Source organism: Erythranthe guttata, chromosome 2, assembly GCF_056151865.1.
Source record: "Erythranthe guttata isolate IM_541 chromosome 2, IM_541, whole genome shotgun sequence".
NCBI classification, from domain to species: Eukaryota; Viridiplantae; Streptophyta; class Magnoliopsida; order Lamiales; family Phrymaceae; genus Erythranthe; species Erythranthe guttata.
The window spans coordinates 11,519,011-11,535,738 of NC_142534.1; the positions used below are offsets into that span (position 1 = coordinate 11,519,011).

Consider the following 16,728-nt stretch of genomic DNA (forward strand, 5'->3'; position numbering starts at 1 on the left):
AAATTCCAATTCTTCGAAAAATATTTCTTGAAAGATGTTGCAAGCCCACAAACTCAAAGAGTTTCTCGAACTCCGCCAAGGCGACTTACCAATGATCGAATACATCCGCCGTTTCGAACGTGGCTGCCTCTACGCCCCATTCATTGCTCGAGACGCCGAAGAAAAGAAGAACCATTTCATTCGCGGCCTCCAACCCGAGATCCGAAGAGACATTCGTATGTCCGACGCCTCGACTTTCCGACAACTAGTAGACGAAGCACTCATGGCTGCCCAAGACGAGGGAGAAATTCAAAACAAACGCCGATCGACACCAAATTTCCAACGCCCGTGGAAAAAGAACAACTTCGGCAACCGCCCGCCCATTCCAAGGAAAGGGAACGCAACCCATCCGCCAACCAACCGGACAACCGCCACCGCCGCCAAGGCCAACCTGCCCAAAATGTGGAAAGAGTCACTCCGGAGGATGCATTCAAGGAACGAGAAGTTGCTTCCGATGCCATCAACCCGGACACATGGTAAAGGACTGTCCGAAACCTCCACCGAACTTCCCCGGTCGAGTGTTTGCCATGACTCAAGAGCAAATGGAGCAAGACCCGTCTATGATAGCAGGTATCATATTTATCCTCGAAGAACCCATATATGCTCTCATCAATTCTGGCTCTACTCGTTCCTTTATATCGAAAGACATAATTGCGCACTTAAATCTCGAACCGAATCGACTAAATTACGAATACCGAATTCTCATTCCCTCTGGCGAAGAAATGTGCTCCAATCTAGCCATAATCAATTGCTCAATCCGAGTTCACACTCAAACCCATGAGTTTCGATTTAATCCTCCTACCGATCCAAAACTTCAAAGTTATACTAGGCATGGACTGGTTAACCAAATTCAAAGCCCAAATCGATTGTGCCTCAAAAACGGTTATTTTTCCCCTTCCGAACAGCGAAACCCTAAAATTCCAAAGCCAACCCAAAACCTCGATTCCAATCATATCCGCGATCAAAGCAGTCAAACTCATTCACAAAGGTCATTCCGGCTACTTAGTGGATATTCTGAAATCCGAGCCCGATCCCAAAGCCCAAATATCCGACATTCGAGCTGTACAAGAATATCCCGACGTATTTCCCGATGACATTCCCGGACTCCCGCCCGATCGAGAAATCGAGTTCGAAATCAATCTCATTCCCGGAGTTGCGCCAATTTCCAAAGACCCGTACCGTATGGCCCCCATGGAATTGCAGGAGCTGAAAGACCAAGTTCAAGAATTGCTCGACAAAGGTTATGTTCGACCCAGCCATTCCCCGTGGGGCGCACCAGTTCTTTTTGTCAAAAAGAAAGACGGATCCCTTCGCCTTTGCATCGATTACCGTGAACTCAATAAAATCACAATCAAGAATAAATACCCTCTTCCTCGAATCGATGATCTTTTCGACCAACTCCAAGGCTCATCGGTCTTCTCTAAAATCGATCTCCGATCCGGTTATCACCAACCCAGAATCAAAGAATCCGATATCCCCAAAACAGCTTTCACAACCCGATATGGTCATTATGAATTCGTTGTCATGCCCTTCGGTCTAACCAACGCACCCGCAGCTTTCATGGACCTTATGAACCGAGTCTTTCATCAATACTTGGACCAGTTCATTATTGTTTTCATCGACGATATTCTCATATACTCCAAAACCCAAGAAGAGCATATGTCTCACCTTCGCACTGTACTCCAACTCTCCGATCGCATCAACTATACGCCAAGTTCAGCAAATGCGAGTTCTGGCTTTCGAATGTGGCTTTCCTTGGTCACATTGTTTCAGAACAAGGAATCTCCGTCGATCCTAACAAGATAGAAGCAGTGTCGAATTGGCCAATTCCGAAGAATGCAAAGGAAATCCGAAGTTTCCTTGGACTAGCTGGCTACTACCGCAAATTTGTAAAGGATTTCTCGAAGCTTGCCTCTCCACTCACCCGATTAACTCGGAAAGATGTGAAGTACCAGTGGACGCCCGAATGCGACGCTAGTTTCGCCAAATTAAAGGCTCGACTCACATCGGCACCAGTTCTCGCACTACCAGAGAAAGTTGGAGAATTCATAGTCTACAGTGATGCCTTGAAATTAGGTTTGGGCGCCGTACTCATGCAAAATGGGAAAGCCATTGCCTACGCCTCACGTCAACTCAAGGAGTACGAACGCAATTATCCAACGCACGATCTCGAATTAGCCTCCGTCGTTTTCGCACTCAAGATCTGGCGACACTACCTTTATAGTGAAAAGTGTACCATCTACACCGATCACAAGAGCCTGAAGTATTTCTTCACTTAGAAGGATTTGAACATGAGGCAACGAAGATGGCTCGAACTAGTCAAGGATTACGACTGCGAGATACTCTACCACCCCGGCAAAGCAAATGTGGTCGCCGACGCACTTAGCCGCAAATCGATCAACGCCCTCATAGTTCAACCTAACTTAGGAGAATCAATCAAATCATCCCAACAACACGATCCGCAAATTCTCAAAATCAGCGATAACCTCGAATCCAATCCAAACTTCTGAATCTCCAAAAAAGGTCTCGTTCGATTCCAAAATCTCATTTACGTCCCCGATGATCCAAATGTCCGCCGACTAATCTTAACCGAAGCTCACCAAACCACGTACACTTGCCACCCCGGAGAAACCAAGATGTACCAAGATCTCAAAAAGCTCTACTGGTGGCCTGTTATCGAACACCTTGTGGGCGTGCCTTGAATAAGTAGATTTTGGAGAATTTGGTTCGATTCTCTAGCCTCCCTATCAATACCAAAAAAATAAAAGAGTTCAAGAATGTGTGATCGAATCATGTATGAGAATTTTATGAATTTTAGAAGAGAAATTCGAAAAAAACTGGGAAAATTGTGTGTGGGGGTTTGAGAGAAAGAAGGACAAGGGTTTCGGAAATCTGATTTTTCCTATTTAATATGCCCCATATTTAATTTGGAAGGTCGTCCCCGTTTTTATACTATTTTCCGGACGGCAGTGCGAAATTTCTTCTCCCCTTACTGTGAAACACGTTGGTGGTTTCTACAAAAGTGTTTTTAACTCTCTTACTTTCAAACTAAATTTTAGTTATGACTTAGTGGGCTAAGTGTTGTGACTTAGTGGGCTAAGTAGTGCTTAGTGGGTTTAATTATGGATATTATTTTAACTCATTAAACTAACCCACTAACCCATTATCTTGAGTGCTCTTGTGGTTGGTTTTCTTGCAGATCATGGGCTGAGTAGTGGAAGCTTGGAAAGTCTATAAATACCAAACTAAAGACTCAAGAAAGGATAGATTCGTAGAAACAAAAAAACCCGAGTGCTGAAGTTTATCTACGAGAGTTTTAGTGTGTTTCTAGGATCTATTGTACGTACTCCTTACGAGTACATTATTTGAAATCTAGAATTTTTAATATTTCTCTTTTTGTTTCTAGATTTGAATGTAAGAATGATCATGAGAATGATTCATTCATAAGGAAGAAGTTTTCGTACATCTTCCATTTGTATTCTTGGAATACTGTTTGTTTAATATAATTTTTCCGTCCTGTAAAGGGCAAGTTCACAAGTTATTACTTGTGAACATTTTAATATCTGAGTATTGTCTTTATCTAGTTATTTTTCCGCTGCATATTTATTTAAGTTTCATAACACTTAAGACAACATCTCTGTATTAAACGAATTCGGGACCATAAATTCTTTCATACTGGATTTCAGACGGTTGTCTGAAAATTAAGTCACATTTTTTGAAGGATGTCTGATATGCACTGCTGCAAATTGTGGCTTTCTGTTTCCCTGACGGCCATCTAGGATTTTGCCTGCAATTTCAGACGGTCCTCTGGACCCTCTGACCACGTTTTCGACCCTGAAAATTAAAATTCAAATAAATTAATTAGAATGCATGTCTATGAAAGTAAAAATAAAACACAAAATTAAAGAAAAATTCGAAAAACAATAAAGCTCGGGTTGCCTCCCGAGAAGCGCTAAGTTTAAAGTCTTCAGCCGGACGTTGCTTCTTTATTTTCAAGCAAAAGTGACCAAAGTCACTTGGCAATCTTCACTCGCTTCCCAATACGGTTTGAGACGGCTCCATTTCACGTTGAACGTACGATTTGAATCTCGTTCCTTTATCTTGATTACTTCGTGAGGAAGAATTTCTTGGACAATAAACGGCTCCGAACACTTTGATTTGTGATTCCTTGGAAATAACCAAAGATGGGATTTGTACAATAACACCAATTGTCCGTTGTGCAATTTCTTTTTTACTTTATCCTTACGACCCCAATAGCTTTCTTCTTCCCTCTCTCGTGGCTTGCTCGATTCTTTGGGTGGTAACATCCTCCTTGCACTTTCATCGTCGTTAAGACCCAAATCTTATGACTTTCTCTCGGAGGAGTAGAAACTGAGTTCACAAAATAAAATTGCTCCATCCGACTCCCGTTTCCGCCATCATCTCCTGCACTCAAAGATGTTTTCCCATTGTCCAAGATCAAAACATCAATTTTTTTATGATTTGTAATATCCATAAGCTCAATAGCAAAACAATCATTATCATCACATGGATTTTTATTAGCACTAAAAACATTGAATTTGATTGTTTGATCATGCACCGTCATTGTAAGATCACCACTAGCACAATCAATAAGAGTTTTCGACGTGGCTAAAAACGGTCTCCCTACGATAAGAGGTATCTCCCTATCCTCATCTATATCAAGTATAACGAAATCAACTCGGAAGATAAATTTATTAACTTTAACTAGCACATTCTCTAAAATACCTTTTGGTTAAACTAAAGACCTATCGGCTAATTGAAGAGTTATAGCCGTTGGTTCAATCTCACCTAACCCAAGATTTTTTAAAAGTGGAATAAGGCATAAGATTAATGATAGCGCCTAAATAAATCAGCGATCTAAAATTTGTACCTCCTATAGTACAAGGAATAGTAAACTTACCTGGATCACTGAGTTTTTGAGGAAGAGGCCGAGTAAGAATTGCACTGCATTGCTCGGTAAGTTGGATCATCTCGTTCCCTTGCTCTTACCTTTCGTCATGAGTTCCTCGAGGAACTTAACCTACTTTGGCATTTTTTGAAGTGTTTCGATGAAAGGAATATTTATGCGAATTTCCTTCAACTTATCCACAAATCCTTGGTATTCGGCATCGAGCTTCTTCTTTATAAAGTTTTGAGGATATGGAATTGGTGGGGCTCGTGCAGTTACTATTGATGGCGAATCTTCTTGAATTGATTCCTTTTCCACAATCACCTTCGCCTTCTCGATTACCGTATTTCTCTTCTCTTTTCGTGGTGCTTCTTACAATTACTTATCATTCTTCAAGGTGACTGCTTGGCACATCACGACCTCGATCTTTTTCGTTTGCAATCATTGGGGATATGGGATTGGTTATACCCATTCGGCTATAGTGACTTGCGGCTTTATTTTAATTTCTTCATTTTCCTTGACCTTGAAATCGATAGCTTGGCACGTCTCGAACTTTTGCTTTCGACGATCTTCCGTATTCGATGGCAATGCTCATGCCGGACGGTTCTCTTGATTCAAAGCGAATTGATTCTCCAAATTCCGCAGCGAGGCTTGGGTAGCGGTCATAAATTAGGCCAATATTTCGTCTGTGTTTGAGTTTTGGGCCGGTGGGTTGTTGCCTTGATAGATTTTTTGAGGAGGGGCTTGATTTTGGAACTGACCTTGAGGTCTTTGATACCCTTGGCCTTGTTGATTTCCTCCGTATTTCCCTTGTGATCTCCACCCTTGATTTTGGAATTGGTGAGGCGCATTGTTGACATAGTTGAGCGATTCCATATTTTGTTGGCATTGGAGCGTGTAATGATTTCCACCGCAAATTTTACAACATGGAGAATCAATGGCTTGGACTTGTTTGGTGGATTTGCTTTGATGTGCTGCAGAAAGAGTTGATTTTCTTGAGCAATTTGGGTCACTTGAGCTTGAAGGGCCGTAATTGCATCCAACTCCAACACTCAGGGAACTTTCTTGGCTTCACTAACCGTCCTTTCGCTTGACTTGGAAAACCGATTTTGTGCAATTTGATCCAACATAATAAATGCATCCGGTATCGATTGACTCGTAAAGTTACCCCCGGTTGATGCATCTAAGGCAGTTCGTACATTCTCGTTAATCCCTTGGTAGAACATGTGAATTTTCTGCCATTGCTCTACGCCATGTGTTGGACACTGCCTCAAAAGGGTCTTAAATCTCTCCCATGCCCAGTATAATTGCTCGCCTTGATCTTGGACGAAATTATGAATTTTCCGTCGTATTATCTCGTCCTTTTCTAGTGAGCTGTAAACTTACATGAAAAGTTTTAGGAGTTGAGGCCACGCCGAGATAGAGTGGGGGGCTTGGGACATCAACCATTGGCGAGCTCTTCCTTGTAGGGATTGCTTGAAGAGAATTAACTGAAGCGCCTCTTGGGAAACGTAGTTTTGACGATGGGAATTATAGGTATCTAGAAAATTGACAATGTGAAGATGGGGATCTTCACCCACCAATCCACTAAATAGCCCGTTATTTTGGAGCATCGTCAAGAGGCCTAGCTTGATCCAAAAATTGTGCGCCTTAATGGGTGGATATTGAATGCTCGGGTGGAATTCGTCGAGAGTCGGGATTATGTAGTCTTGAAGTGCCGGTGGCCGAACTGTTGGCTGTAATGGAAGTTGAGAGGGTGGGTCTTGGACTTGGTTTCCGTTGGCATTGAGTAAAGGACCCTCTGCATCTCTGCGTTCTTCGTCTGCCATTATATTATTTGTATGTTGAAGTCTCCTAGCGGCTCGAAAAGTACGTTCGATTTTGGGATCAAATGGTTCTCTAGCGAGATTGAGCCTCCTACTCATACACAGTACCTAAAACAAAAATAAAATAAAACAAATATTAAATGGGTGAATCGTGAAAATTGTTTAAATTTATAGCTAGAATAAAATAAATAATTAAAATAATCCCCGACAACGGCGCCAAAAACTTGTTGGTGGTAAAAGCTGCACGCAAATGCACGTATCGTACAAGTAAAATAGTTGATTTTTAAGTCCGAATATCGATCCCACAGATAATATTTTACTATTTAATTCTAGACGCTCAATCCTACCAATTGCTATCAAGCCCACCCTACACAGTTGACTTTAGAGAAAATTAATTAAATAAAAACAAACTAAATTAAACAAAATTAAAAAGACAAAGCAAGAACGCAATTTAAACACAAAGATTAATCAAAGTAGACAAGCCTATGATTTTATTCTTCCCCCTATGTTATTATTACTCCCCCAATTTGTTCAATTATGCAAGTAATTAACGCGAATTATTAACCTGAGATGCTAAATTAATCATAACCCACTTCCGCGTGTATTACGTTTCAAATACTCTAGATTCAATTACTGTATTCATACGCAATTAATTCTAGAACACAACATTAAGCATAAATCTCAATAATGGCTACCCAAGAGATTAACATATTCCTATGTTAATACCACAAAGGCTCTTTTACCAAAGTTCTAATTATTAACCGGATCTTCCAATTCATGCGATTAACAATAACATAAAAGCACATAAGGTGATCATGTTCGTGCACTTAATAAAATAAGTAGAAAAAATAATCCGGAACTAAAACTTGCATAAAATCATAGAAAAGGGTTCATAAATCCCACATAGGGCTCGAAATAAAATCCTCGAAATAAGTAAATTAGCTACTCATGATTAAAGTAAAAACAAAATAATAATAATTCATGAAAAGATAAATTATGCTTGTAATTTTCGGATTCTTCGTCTTCGTTATTGCTTCGTTGCTCTTGAAATTGCGTAAAAGTTGGATCCCTAATTGTGTGCTTGGCTTAGTCTCATATAGGGTGGAAAACTTGGAGAAGAAGGCAGGTTCCTTGTGCAATTAAAATCCCTTTACTGCGCCTTTTCGTCATCTCGGACGGCCGTCCCGAATTTTGTACTAAAACTCGGATGGCCGTCTGGGCTATAAATCTTCAGATTTTTTACTTCTTCATTTTTGGCCCATATTTTCTCCAAAATTGCATTTTTACCCCATACTTTTCCAGTTCTTCAATTTGTACATAAAATACATTAAATCAACATTTTAAGCACCAATTTTCATTAAAATACACCAAAAGCTCCAATTAACACCGTATGAGTCTTCTCGGCCCCATCTTGCCACGTGAAAGGCTCCATTGGCTCTTTTGTCGCCCTCTGCCTACTATACTTTGACATGTGGAAGACATGTATTGGTACTTTTCTTTGACGGAAGTTAAGATTGCCTAGCTTCATTGGTCCCAAATAGGCCCAACACCTCTTATTAAGGTGAAGGCAAACTGGCTCGTATCACCTACTGGCCCAAACAGGTCCAACACCTCTTATTAACGTAAAGGCAAACTGGCCCGGGTCACCATTGGTAACAAAAAATTATATCACAATAATTGGGTGATTGGCCTTGATCACGGTAAACAAAGAATAACTTGTATATTTATTGTTTTTACTTATTGTAATAGTACACCCGGCATGTGTTGAACCTGACAAGGTGAAATCATTGTTTCATCGTTGTTCGTAAATGAAATTGTAGTATTTCTAGTTAAGAGTAAATTACTTACTGTCTCAACGAGGGGTCGAGCTCGCCTTTTTTGGCAGGCTTGAGCTCGAGCTCGTCGAGTTCCTTCTTTTTTGGCTCGAGCTCGTGTCCATTTTGTCGAGCTTTTTTCGAGCCGACTTATCGAGATCACGAGTCGGCTCGACTCGTTTACCACCCCTAGATATACCCGATATATATGTGTGCTTAGTCGGTGATAAAAATCATTTGATGTAGGTGAGTCGATGTAGCAAACCCCAGACTAATAAATATCAAGGTTCTATAAAACATGAGTCGGGTTGGAGGCAGTTAGGTACCGCCTCACGATTAATTGGCAATGCGATGATTAATGTTCCATAAATAGAAAATAAATCGGTTTTTCATTTTTAGCGTAATATTTTTTTATATACTATTTGTAAACACCAAAAAATGTGTAAAAAGATGGAGTAAGTACAGTTAACCGTCCTGAACTATAGGCTGCGACCCAAAATGTCCCATCAAGTGCAAACTGGACAGTTTGAACCCCTTCGTTAATGTGTTGTCTACAAGTGCTGAGGTGGAGGTTTGACTTTTGCTTTATATCCGTTCGACATTTTCTCGACGATTTTGGTCATCCAATACACTTATATATAATGTGGTGATTTTAGGATTTCTTTTTCCAATTTTGTTTTTCACATTTTTCTTACGGTTTCTGGATGTTTTTTTTTTTGTTCTACATTTTGTCTATTTTTTCCTATTTTCTATCACTGATCTTGCTCTTCTTTTGCTAGTTTTACTTGATTTTTTTTCCTTACAAATTTACTCTCTAAACATTGAAAAATGTCTAGTAGCAGTTCCATTACATAAGATTCTTGTGTTTTTTTTTTGTTACAAATCCAACAACTACTTGGCTAGATTTCTAGGAACCACATACAAATGTCAAAGAAAAGCCGACATTATAACTGCTTGGACACGGTGTCCACATTGGGATGTAAATTAATTTGCTTATTCATTTTCAAATATTCTAATGAATACATGTAAATATAGTCTGTGCTTGTAATAGAAACCAAATGGCTGTAAATTTCTTCAATGGATTGAGCCTGAGATTTGTCCCAAAGGATTGATAATTGAGCAAAGATATCAGAGTTTCATTGAGCAAAAGAATGAATGGATGAAGACAACAGAGCTGGGGAATAAAAAAAGTGAAAGCTCACGATGAAAAAATTTCATGAAATTGCTATAAATATGACAAGAGCCAACTAAGACATGATGTTGAAGTTGAAGCAATATGAAGACAGAGTCATAATACTAAAATGTGGGGCTTTCCATGTGCATTAATATAAGGAGAATAATGAAGATATTTGTACTAGTTATATGCTTCATTTTCCTAACTGTTTTGTAAAGAGCTGAACCAATAAGAAATGGAGTTCTTTTTACCTACATTAATGATTGTAATAAAAATATTGCATAAATCACTCGAATCAAGTTATAAGGAAAAAAAAAAACAGTTCTTTAAAAGCATTAAACAACATTATATAAACACATAAATCTAGTACTTGAAGAGCCTAATCCAGCACATAATCCACAGATCAGGAATCCGATCCACAATCGATACACGATAAAATCAGAAATTATTAACAATATCCAGTACTTGAACACCATAAACTAGGAATTCAAAAGGGCTTATTTATTGAACCTTGCCTGTGAAGATTCTCCTCCATTGTTTGTGAACATATCATATTTCTTGGACCTTAATGGTCAGCTGAAGAACATCACATTTCCATATCTTGTCCTACTCACAAACGTCTACATAATTGGACCTTAAATTAGTTATCAAATAGCTAACCCAAGCCGAAATAATCCAAGTAAAAATAGACAATCACCTCAACATTTCCACCATTTGTATTGTTATAATTAACTTGATCTCTTTTACGAGGGTACGTGGGCATCTTAGACCCATATTTTAAGTTTAGTCAAACCAAAATAAAAATGTTCTTAAGTTGTTCGCTTGAACTGCTTTATGAATTGATCCCTTTTAGGAGGGCACGTAGGCAGCTTAAACTCATATTCTAAGTTCACTCAAAAAAAAAAGATGTCTAAGTTGTTTGCTTGAACTACATTATGACTTCATCCCTTTTAGGAGGGTAAGTAGGCAGCTTAGACCTATATTCTAAGTTCAGAAGAACAAAAAAAATGGTCTAAGTTATCCGCTTGAACTACGTTATGACTTGATCTCTTTTAGGAGGGTACATAGGCAGCTTAGACTCATATTCTAAGTTCCGTCAAACCAAAAAAAAGATCTAAGTGTTAACGATATTCCATGGTACGAGTATAAACTATCCACAAATTCAAATCCAAATCCTAACTTCTTGATACGAGTATAAATTATCTACAAAGTCAAATTAAATCAATACTCCTTGATACGAGTATAAACTATCTACAAGCTCAAATCTAAATGAACTCCCGTTGAACAACTTATCTACAAGGTTTGTGGTGACATACTCACTCCAATACGTATTGTCCGCGAACAAGTCTCGTGGGGGCATTTGTAGACATGTAAAAAAATGAATTAATTTAAGGGGTAATATGCCTCACACCCCTCAAACCAAACCTAATTAGATATGAGTGACAACCTCAAATAAAATATTTTAACTACATCCCTATTTCAAAATAAAAATTAATACACATCCATTGTTTTTTATTTAACCCCAAAATACCCTTACAATACCTAATAAAATTCACTCTTTTTCTCTCTTCCTCTCCCCTCTATCTCATGCCGCTCAACACCCTCCCCCCTCTATCTCTCTTCTCTCTCTCTTCTGACTTTTTCGTTTTCTCCCCCACCCCCTCCCCCCTCTATCTCTCTTCTCTCTCTCTTTCTCTCATGTCGTCCCCAACCCCTCTCCTCCCCCTTTCTTTTCTTTTTTTTTTTTTAATTTTTTTTCTCTTTTAACAGATTTATATGTAATAAATAATTAAATTCAATTATAGTTGAAGAGTTATGGAAGCTATGAAGGTGATTATAATGGGTGTCGACGGCTATGGTAAGGTGATTATAATGGGTGTCGACGGCTATGGTGGCGGTGGTTATGGTAGGTGGTGACGGCTATGGTGGCGACGACATGGGCTGTGCGGCGGGGGCTGTGGTTATGATTAATTGGGATGTTAATGAAAGCATATTTTGAATAATTAATTGCATCTGATTTTCTTATATTTTAAGAGATTTTGCTTAGTTTGGGTTCAAATGGCAGATCTAGGTTTTCTCAAATGTACCAACGGTCGCGGCAGCTGTGAGTGTTGGCTGCTAGGGTTGCCGACGGTTGGGAGTTGTTGGCGGCTATGGTTTAGTAGTAAAACATAGTAAAACGTAGTACACTATAGTACACCGTCGTATAAGTACACCGCAGTATGCTATAGTACACCGTAGTACACCATAGTCTACTACAAATCGAAAATATGTAAATTGAAAAAAATAAAAATAACATAACAGTTTTTCTTTTTTTTTTTGTAATTTTCAATATTGTGTAGAATATTTTTTTTTTGAGTAGTCTATAAAATGCTAAATTGAAAAAAACAAAAGGGAAGATAAACAAATATTCTGTAAAAACAATTAAAAATATTAAATGAAGATATGAAAAATTAAATGCATAATAAATAAAATGATAAATGCAGTTTGAAATTTACTTAATGCACATTTCAAATTTGTGAATGGAGTGGCATTTTTGGAATGAATTTTATAAAGGATATGAAACAACTGTTTAGTTCAGCTTGTCATTTAGTTCTAATAAGTTTTGTCATAGGGACCTATAATAATTTATATATTAGGAGTTTTATTAAATTTTATTCCTAAATATTAAATTAACATATTCAAACTTTATCTCTTTTTAGTAACCAAAATCAAATATTGGTTAATAAGAAGGGAATATGTAACACCCCGCGTTTTCGGTAAAATAATATTATTTTATTTTACCACCTTAATGTGCATATTTGTGAAATTAGAATTTATAATAATTTTTTCATGGTTAGTATTTACGTGAATTAGGTGATTTTATGTGAATTATGTGATTATGTGAAATATATGATTATGTGAAATATGTGATTATGTGAATTATGTGCTTAGGAAATATTTTGAGATATTATTTCTCGAATTATTTTTCATGAACTAGGATTTTATTCTTGCATATGAAAAGAGCCAAGCTCTTCTTCATCCAAGTTCTTCTTGTTCTTCTTCTTCTTTTCTTAATATATAATCTAACTCTTGATCTCTTCTTGTATTAGAGAGAAAAGAGCTAACAAATCATTCCCCTAAAGAGTAGAGGTGAGAATTCTTGAATTCTTGCTCAAACATGCAACAACCCTAGTATTTTCGGTTTTTATGTGTTTTTACGTGTTTATCCTTGCATATTATGTGATTATATGGCTTTGATGATGATTGCAGGTTAGTGTTTTGAAAAGAGAACTTTGTTCTTGAAGTTTTATACTTTTTCGAAAATTTGGGAAAAAATGTTTAAATTGCTTATTTGGCTTAATTAGTTCCTTTCATGTGTTAATCTAGTGTTTGATTGTTTATTTGTGAAAAGAAAATGAATTTTTGGCCTAGCCATGAAACTTTCGGATTTTTGGGGGAAAAATGCTTAAATTGCTTATTTGACTTAATTAGTGTCTTGCATGTGTTAATCTAGTGTTTGATTGTTTATTTGTGAAAAGAAAATGAATTTTTGGCTTAACTATGGAACTTTTGAATTTTTTAGGTAAAGTGCTTAAAATTGCTTATTTGGTTTATTTGGTATCTTGCATGTGTTGATCTTGTGTTGGTTGTTGTTTTAAGGCATTGCTTGTTAAGATTTGGTGATTGATTGTTGATCTAAGGTCTTGCATGTTAAGATCTAGTGATTGATGGTTGATCTAAAGTCTTGCATGTTAAGATCTAGTGTTTTCTATGAAAAATGATGAAGGAACTAAGAATTTGTGCTAACTTGATTTAAAATACTCTTGCATGTGTAGATCTAGTGTATTTACTTGAATAAATGTAAAGATGGAAGTCTTGAATTTTATTCTTGTAAAAATGTTAGATTTAATGAATTTTGAATACAAATTGTCTTTGCATGTTAAAATTTCGGTTACTATGTTTTTATGGCTAAATGATTGTATGAAACTTTATTTGTAATTTTCTATGTGCTCTTGCTTGCTTATGTGGATCATTGGGTGTGAGGATGAGAGAAGGGTAAATAGAAGGGTGCATGTGTGGGTGCATTAGTGTCATGAATTTTTAAAAGGTAAAAATATGATGGAAAGTCTTTCGAGGTTACGGTAAATATCCAGAGTACGCCGAGTCGGTACCGTAGGGCCTAGGGTGGTTTGATTCCACGTAGATAGACGGATTCGAAATATACGAGGTTATTAACCGGGAACATAGATTGACTCTTCCGAGGGATTCCCGATGATTTTTCATGTCATGCATGTTGCATTATGGTGTTGAGGATTTAGATCGGAAAATCTCACTCTATGGTCTTGGGATCGTAGGGTTATAAAGGTGGGAAATTCTCATCCCCTAATCCTCAATACGTGTCATGGCATACGGTTATACAGGTGGGAAATTCTCACTTTATGGTCTTGGGATCATAGGGTTATAAAAGTGGGAATTTATCTCACTCTATGCGTGTGACAATTATGTTGCATGTCCATGTTTAGGATATATATATATATATATATATATATATATGTATGCTCTATGTGTTATGTGTATTCGATAATACTTCAAGATTCTCATTGAGTTCTCAAAGGCTCATATAGGTGTTGTATGTTTGTAGGTATACCCGATTTGTAGCCCGAGGAGTGAAGTTGGGAATCGAGCTCCAGAATCGGAAGGATATCGTGTAGAGGGGTTGTGGATTGTGTTGGCTCTTAATTTAGTTATGTGGTTTTATTGGTATAATATGCTTGTAACGACTTTTGATAAGGTTTTAGGTATTTTCTATCGTTCGCTTCCTCCGATCGGTGGAAATTACTAAAAGACAATATGTGTAATAGTAATTAGGATTACCCCATTTTGGATATTTAATCGGTAATCCATAGTATTTTGTAACCAAAATAAAATTTTACTATCTATATGCATGCACGCTTTTCGGCTAGTAACCTCTTCGTGTTTTGTCTCGATGTTTAGAAATTATCTTTATACATGTGCTCTGTTTAGAAAATCATGCAATTTTAGAAGTCTCTGCATCTCTCTGTTCTAATCATTTTGATAGGTCATTTGCATGATTTGGGTAAGTATTGAATTAGTTATGATTTATTTCTCACTACTGCACTGAAACAGGGTCATTCGGGTTCTTTCTGGTATAACATGAGTTTTACTCACTCAAATTCCTTGTTTCTACTTGGAAAAAATTTGAAACTTATTTTTCTGTCTTGGGGTAAAATTTGGTAGTTTTTTGGTCAGTAAGAAATTTATTACGAATTTTCAAAACTCCCTCCCCTGTTCTGGATTTTAAATTGAGTGACTGTGCCATTTTATTTATTTCTCCCAAATGGCCAAGCATCTTTCAAAACTGTTTTAAATAAGTGATTTAGACCCATGTTAGACGGTATGGTATTATTTTGGGATCATTTTCATGAGTAGTTTAAGAGGAATTAATTTTTAAAGTTTCTGCACTGAATCTGCCCGAACTTGCATTAAGTCCATCATGCCTAGTTATTTTCTAGTCTTGCATGTAGCATGTATTTGTGCTAATTGGTTGATTAGGGTTTAGTAAAGTGTGACCTCTCTCCCTCTGATTTAAAAAGAATTTTTTTTACGTAAATTTATATCCACAATAATCGTTTTTAAAAAGTCTTCCGCTGAGATTACATATTATAAGAGTAATCGAGAGAGGGGTGCCACAGCCGCATGGTATCAGAGCAACGATCCCGAAATTCTCCAAACGACCTAAAGATCTTCACGATTCTCAAAGTACAACTCCAACTAAGCACTCGGGTAGGTATATGTTTTATCTGAATTTTTTTTTTTTATGGCTAATGTGAATTGTTTGTATATGTTTAAGTATTAAAATGTCGGGAGCAAGAACTAGTGCTTAAAATGCCGCTAACGATCCTCACAATCAATCTTGTACCATCCAAGACCTCACCGCCCTCGTCCGAGAAAAAAATGAAGAAATCAATTGCCTTGTTAACCTTCAAAACCGAAACCCTCCTCCACCACCTCCTCCTCCTCCCCCACCTAGAAATACAGCCCCACAAGCCACCTACGAGAGTTTCTTGAAAATGCATCCTACCGAATTCCACGGCGACCCAAGTCCATCTATTGCCGAAGAATGGATCAAATCCCTCGAAGTTATCTTCGCATACATGGTGATGAACGACAGCGACCGAATCCATTGCGCACTATTCTTGTTGAAGAACGAATCCCGAAATTGGTGGGAAGGCGCAAAGAGTGGGATCGATCTAGCAAATACCACTTGGGAAGCTTTCAAAGTTCTTTTCTTCGTAAATTACTTTTCCAAGAATGTCCGAGCACAAAAGCTTAAGGAGTTTCTCGAACTCAAACAAGGAAACCTAACCATTGCCGAATTCACTCGCCGTTTCGAGCAAGGAAGCCTCTACGCACCTTTCATATCCAAGGACGACACCGAGAAAGTGAATCACTACCTAAGGGGCCGCAACCCGATAATCAAGCGCGACGTTCGACTAACCTCTGCTTCTACTTTCCGCGGAGTAGTGGACAAAGCCTTGGAAGTCGAACAAGACGAGATGGAAATCCGACAATGGAGACCTCCTCACGATGCCTAATCTCGACCATGGAAGAAACCGAACCTCAACAACGCCAAAGGAAAGCAACCGATCAACCGAGCAACCGTGACCCCGAGCAACAAACCCTTTTGCCCTAAATGCAATCGAGAACACTTACGCGATTGTGTTGCCGGAACCAACCATTGTTTTGGATGCAAGAAGCCCGGACACATGGTCCGACACTGCCCTATCACCCCGAGACAAGTGCCGGGACGAGTATTCGCCATGACTAGATTCCAAGCCGAAGCCGACCCGTCAATGATCGCAGGTACCGTTAATGTGTATAATAATTCCGTGTATGCCCTCATCGACTCCGGATCAACTCACTCATTCATCTCAAGTACCCTCGTTGCCGAACTCCGCCTAG

General features: G+C 38.2%; 1 protein-coding gene across 1 annotated transcript; it reads left to right on the top strand.

The window, feature by feature from the left end:
- The first annotated feature begins 15,836 nt into the window (after window positions 1-15,836).
- Window positions 15,837-16,361, top strand: LOC148772331 (uncharacterized). The gene has a single exon (XM_088814989.1). It carries the CDS (start codon window positions 15,837-15,839, stop codon window positions 16,359-16,361), a length of 525 nt encoding a protein of 174 aa, XP_088671115.1.
- Window positions 16,362-16,728: the final 367 nt, after the last annotated feature.

Coding starts and splice junctions, on each gene's coding strand:
- LOC148772331 (XM_088814989.1), top strand. CDS start 15,837: ATGCATCCTACCGAATTCCACGGCGACCCAAGTCCATCTATTGCCGAA.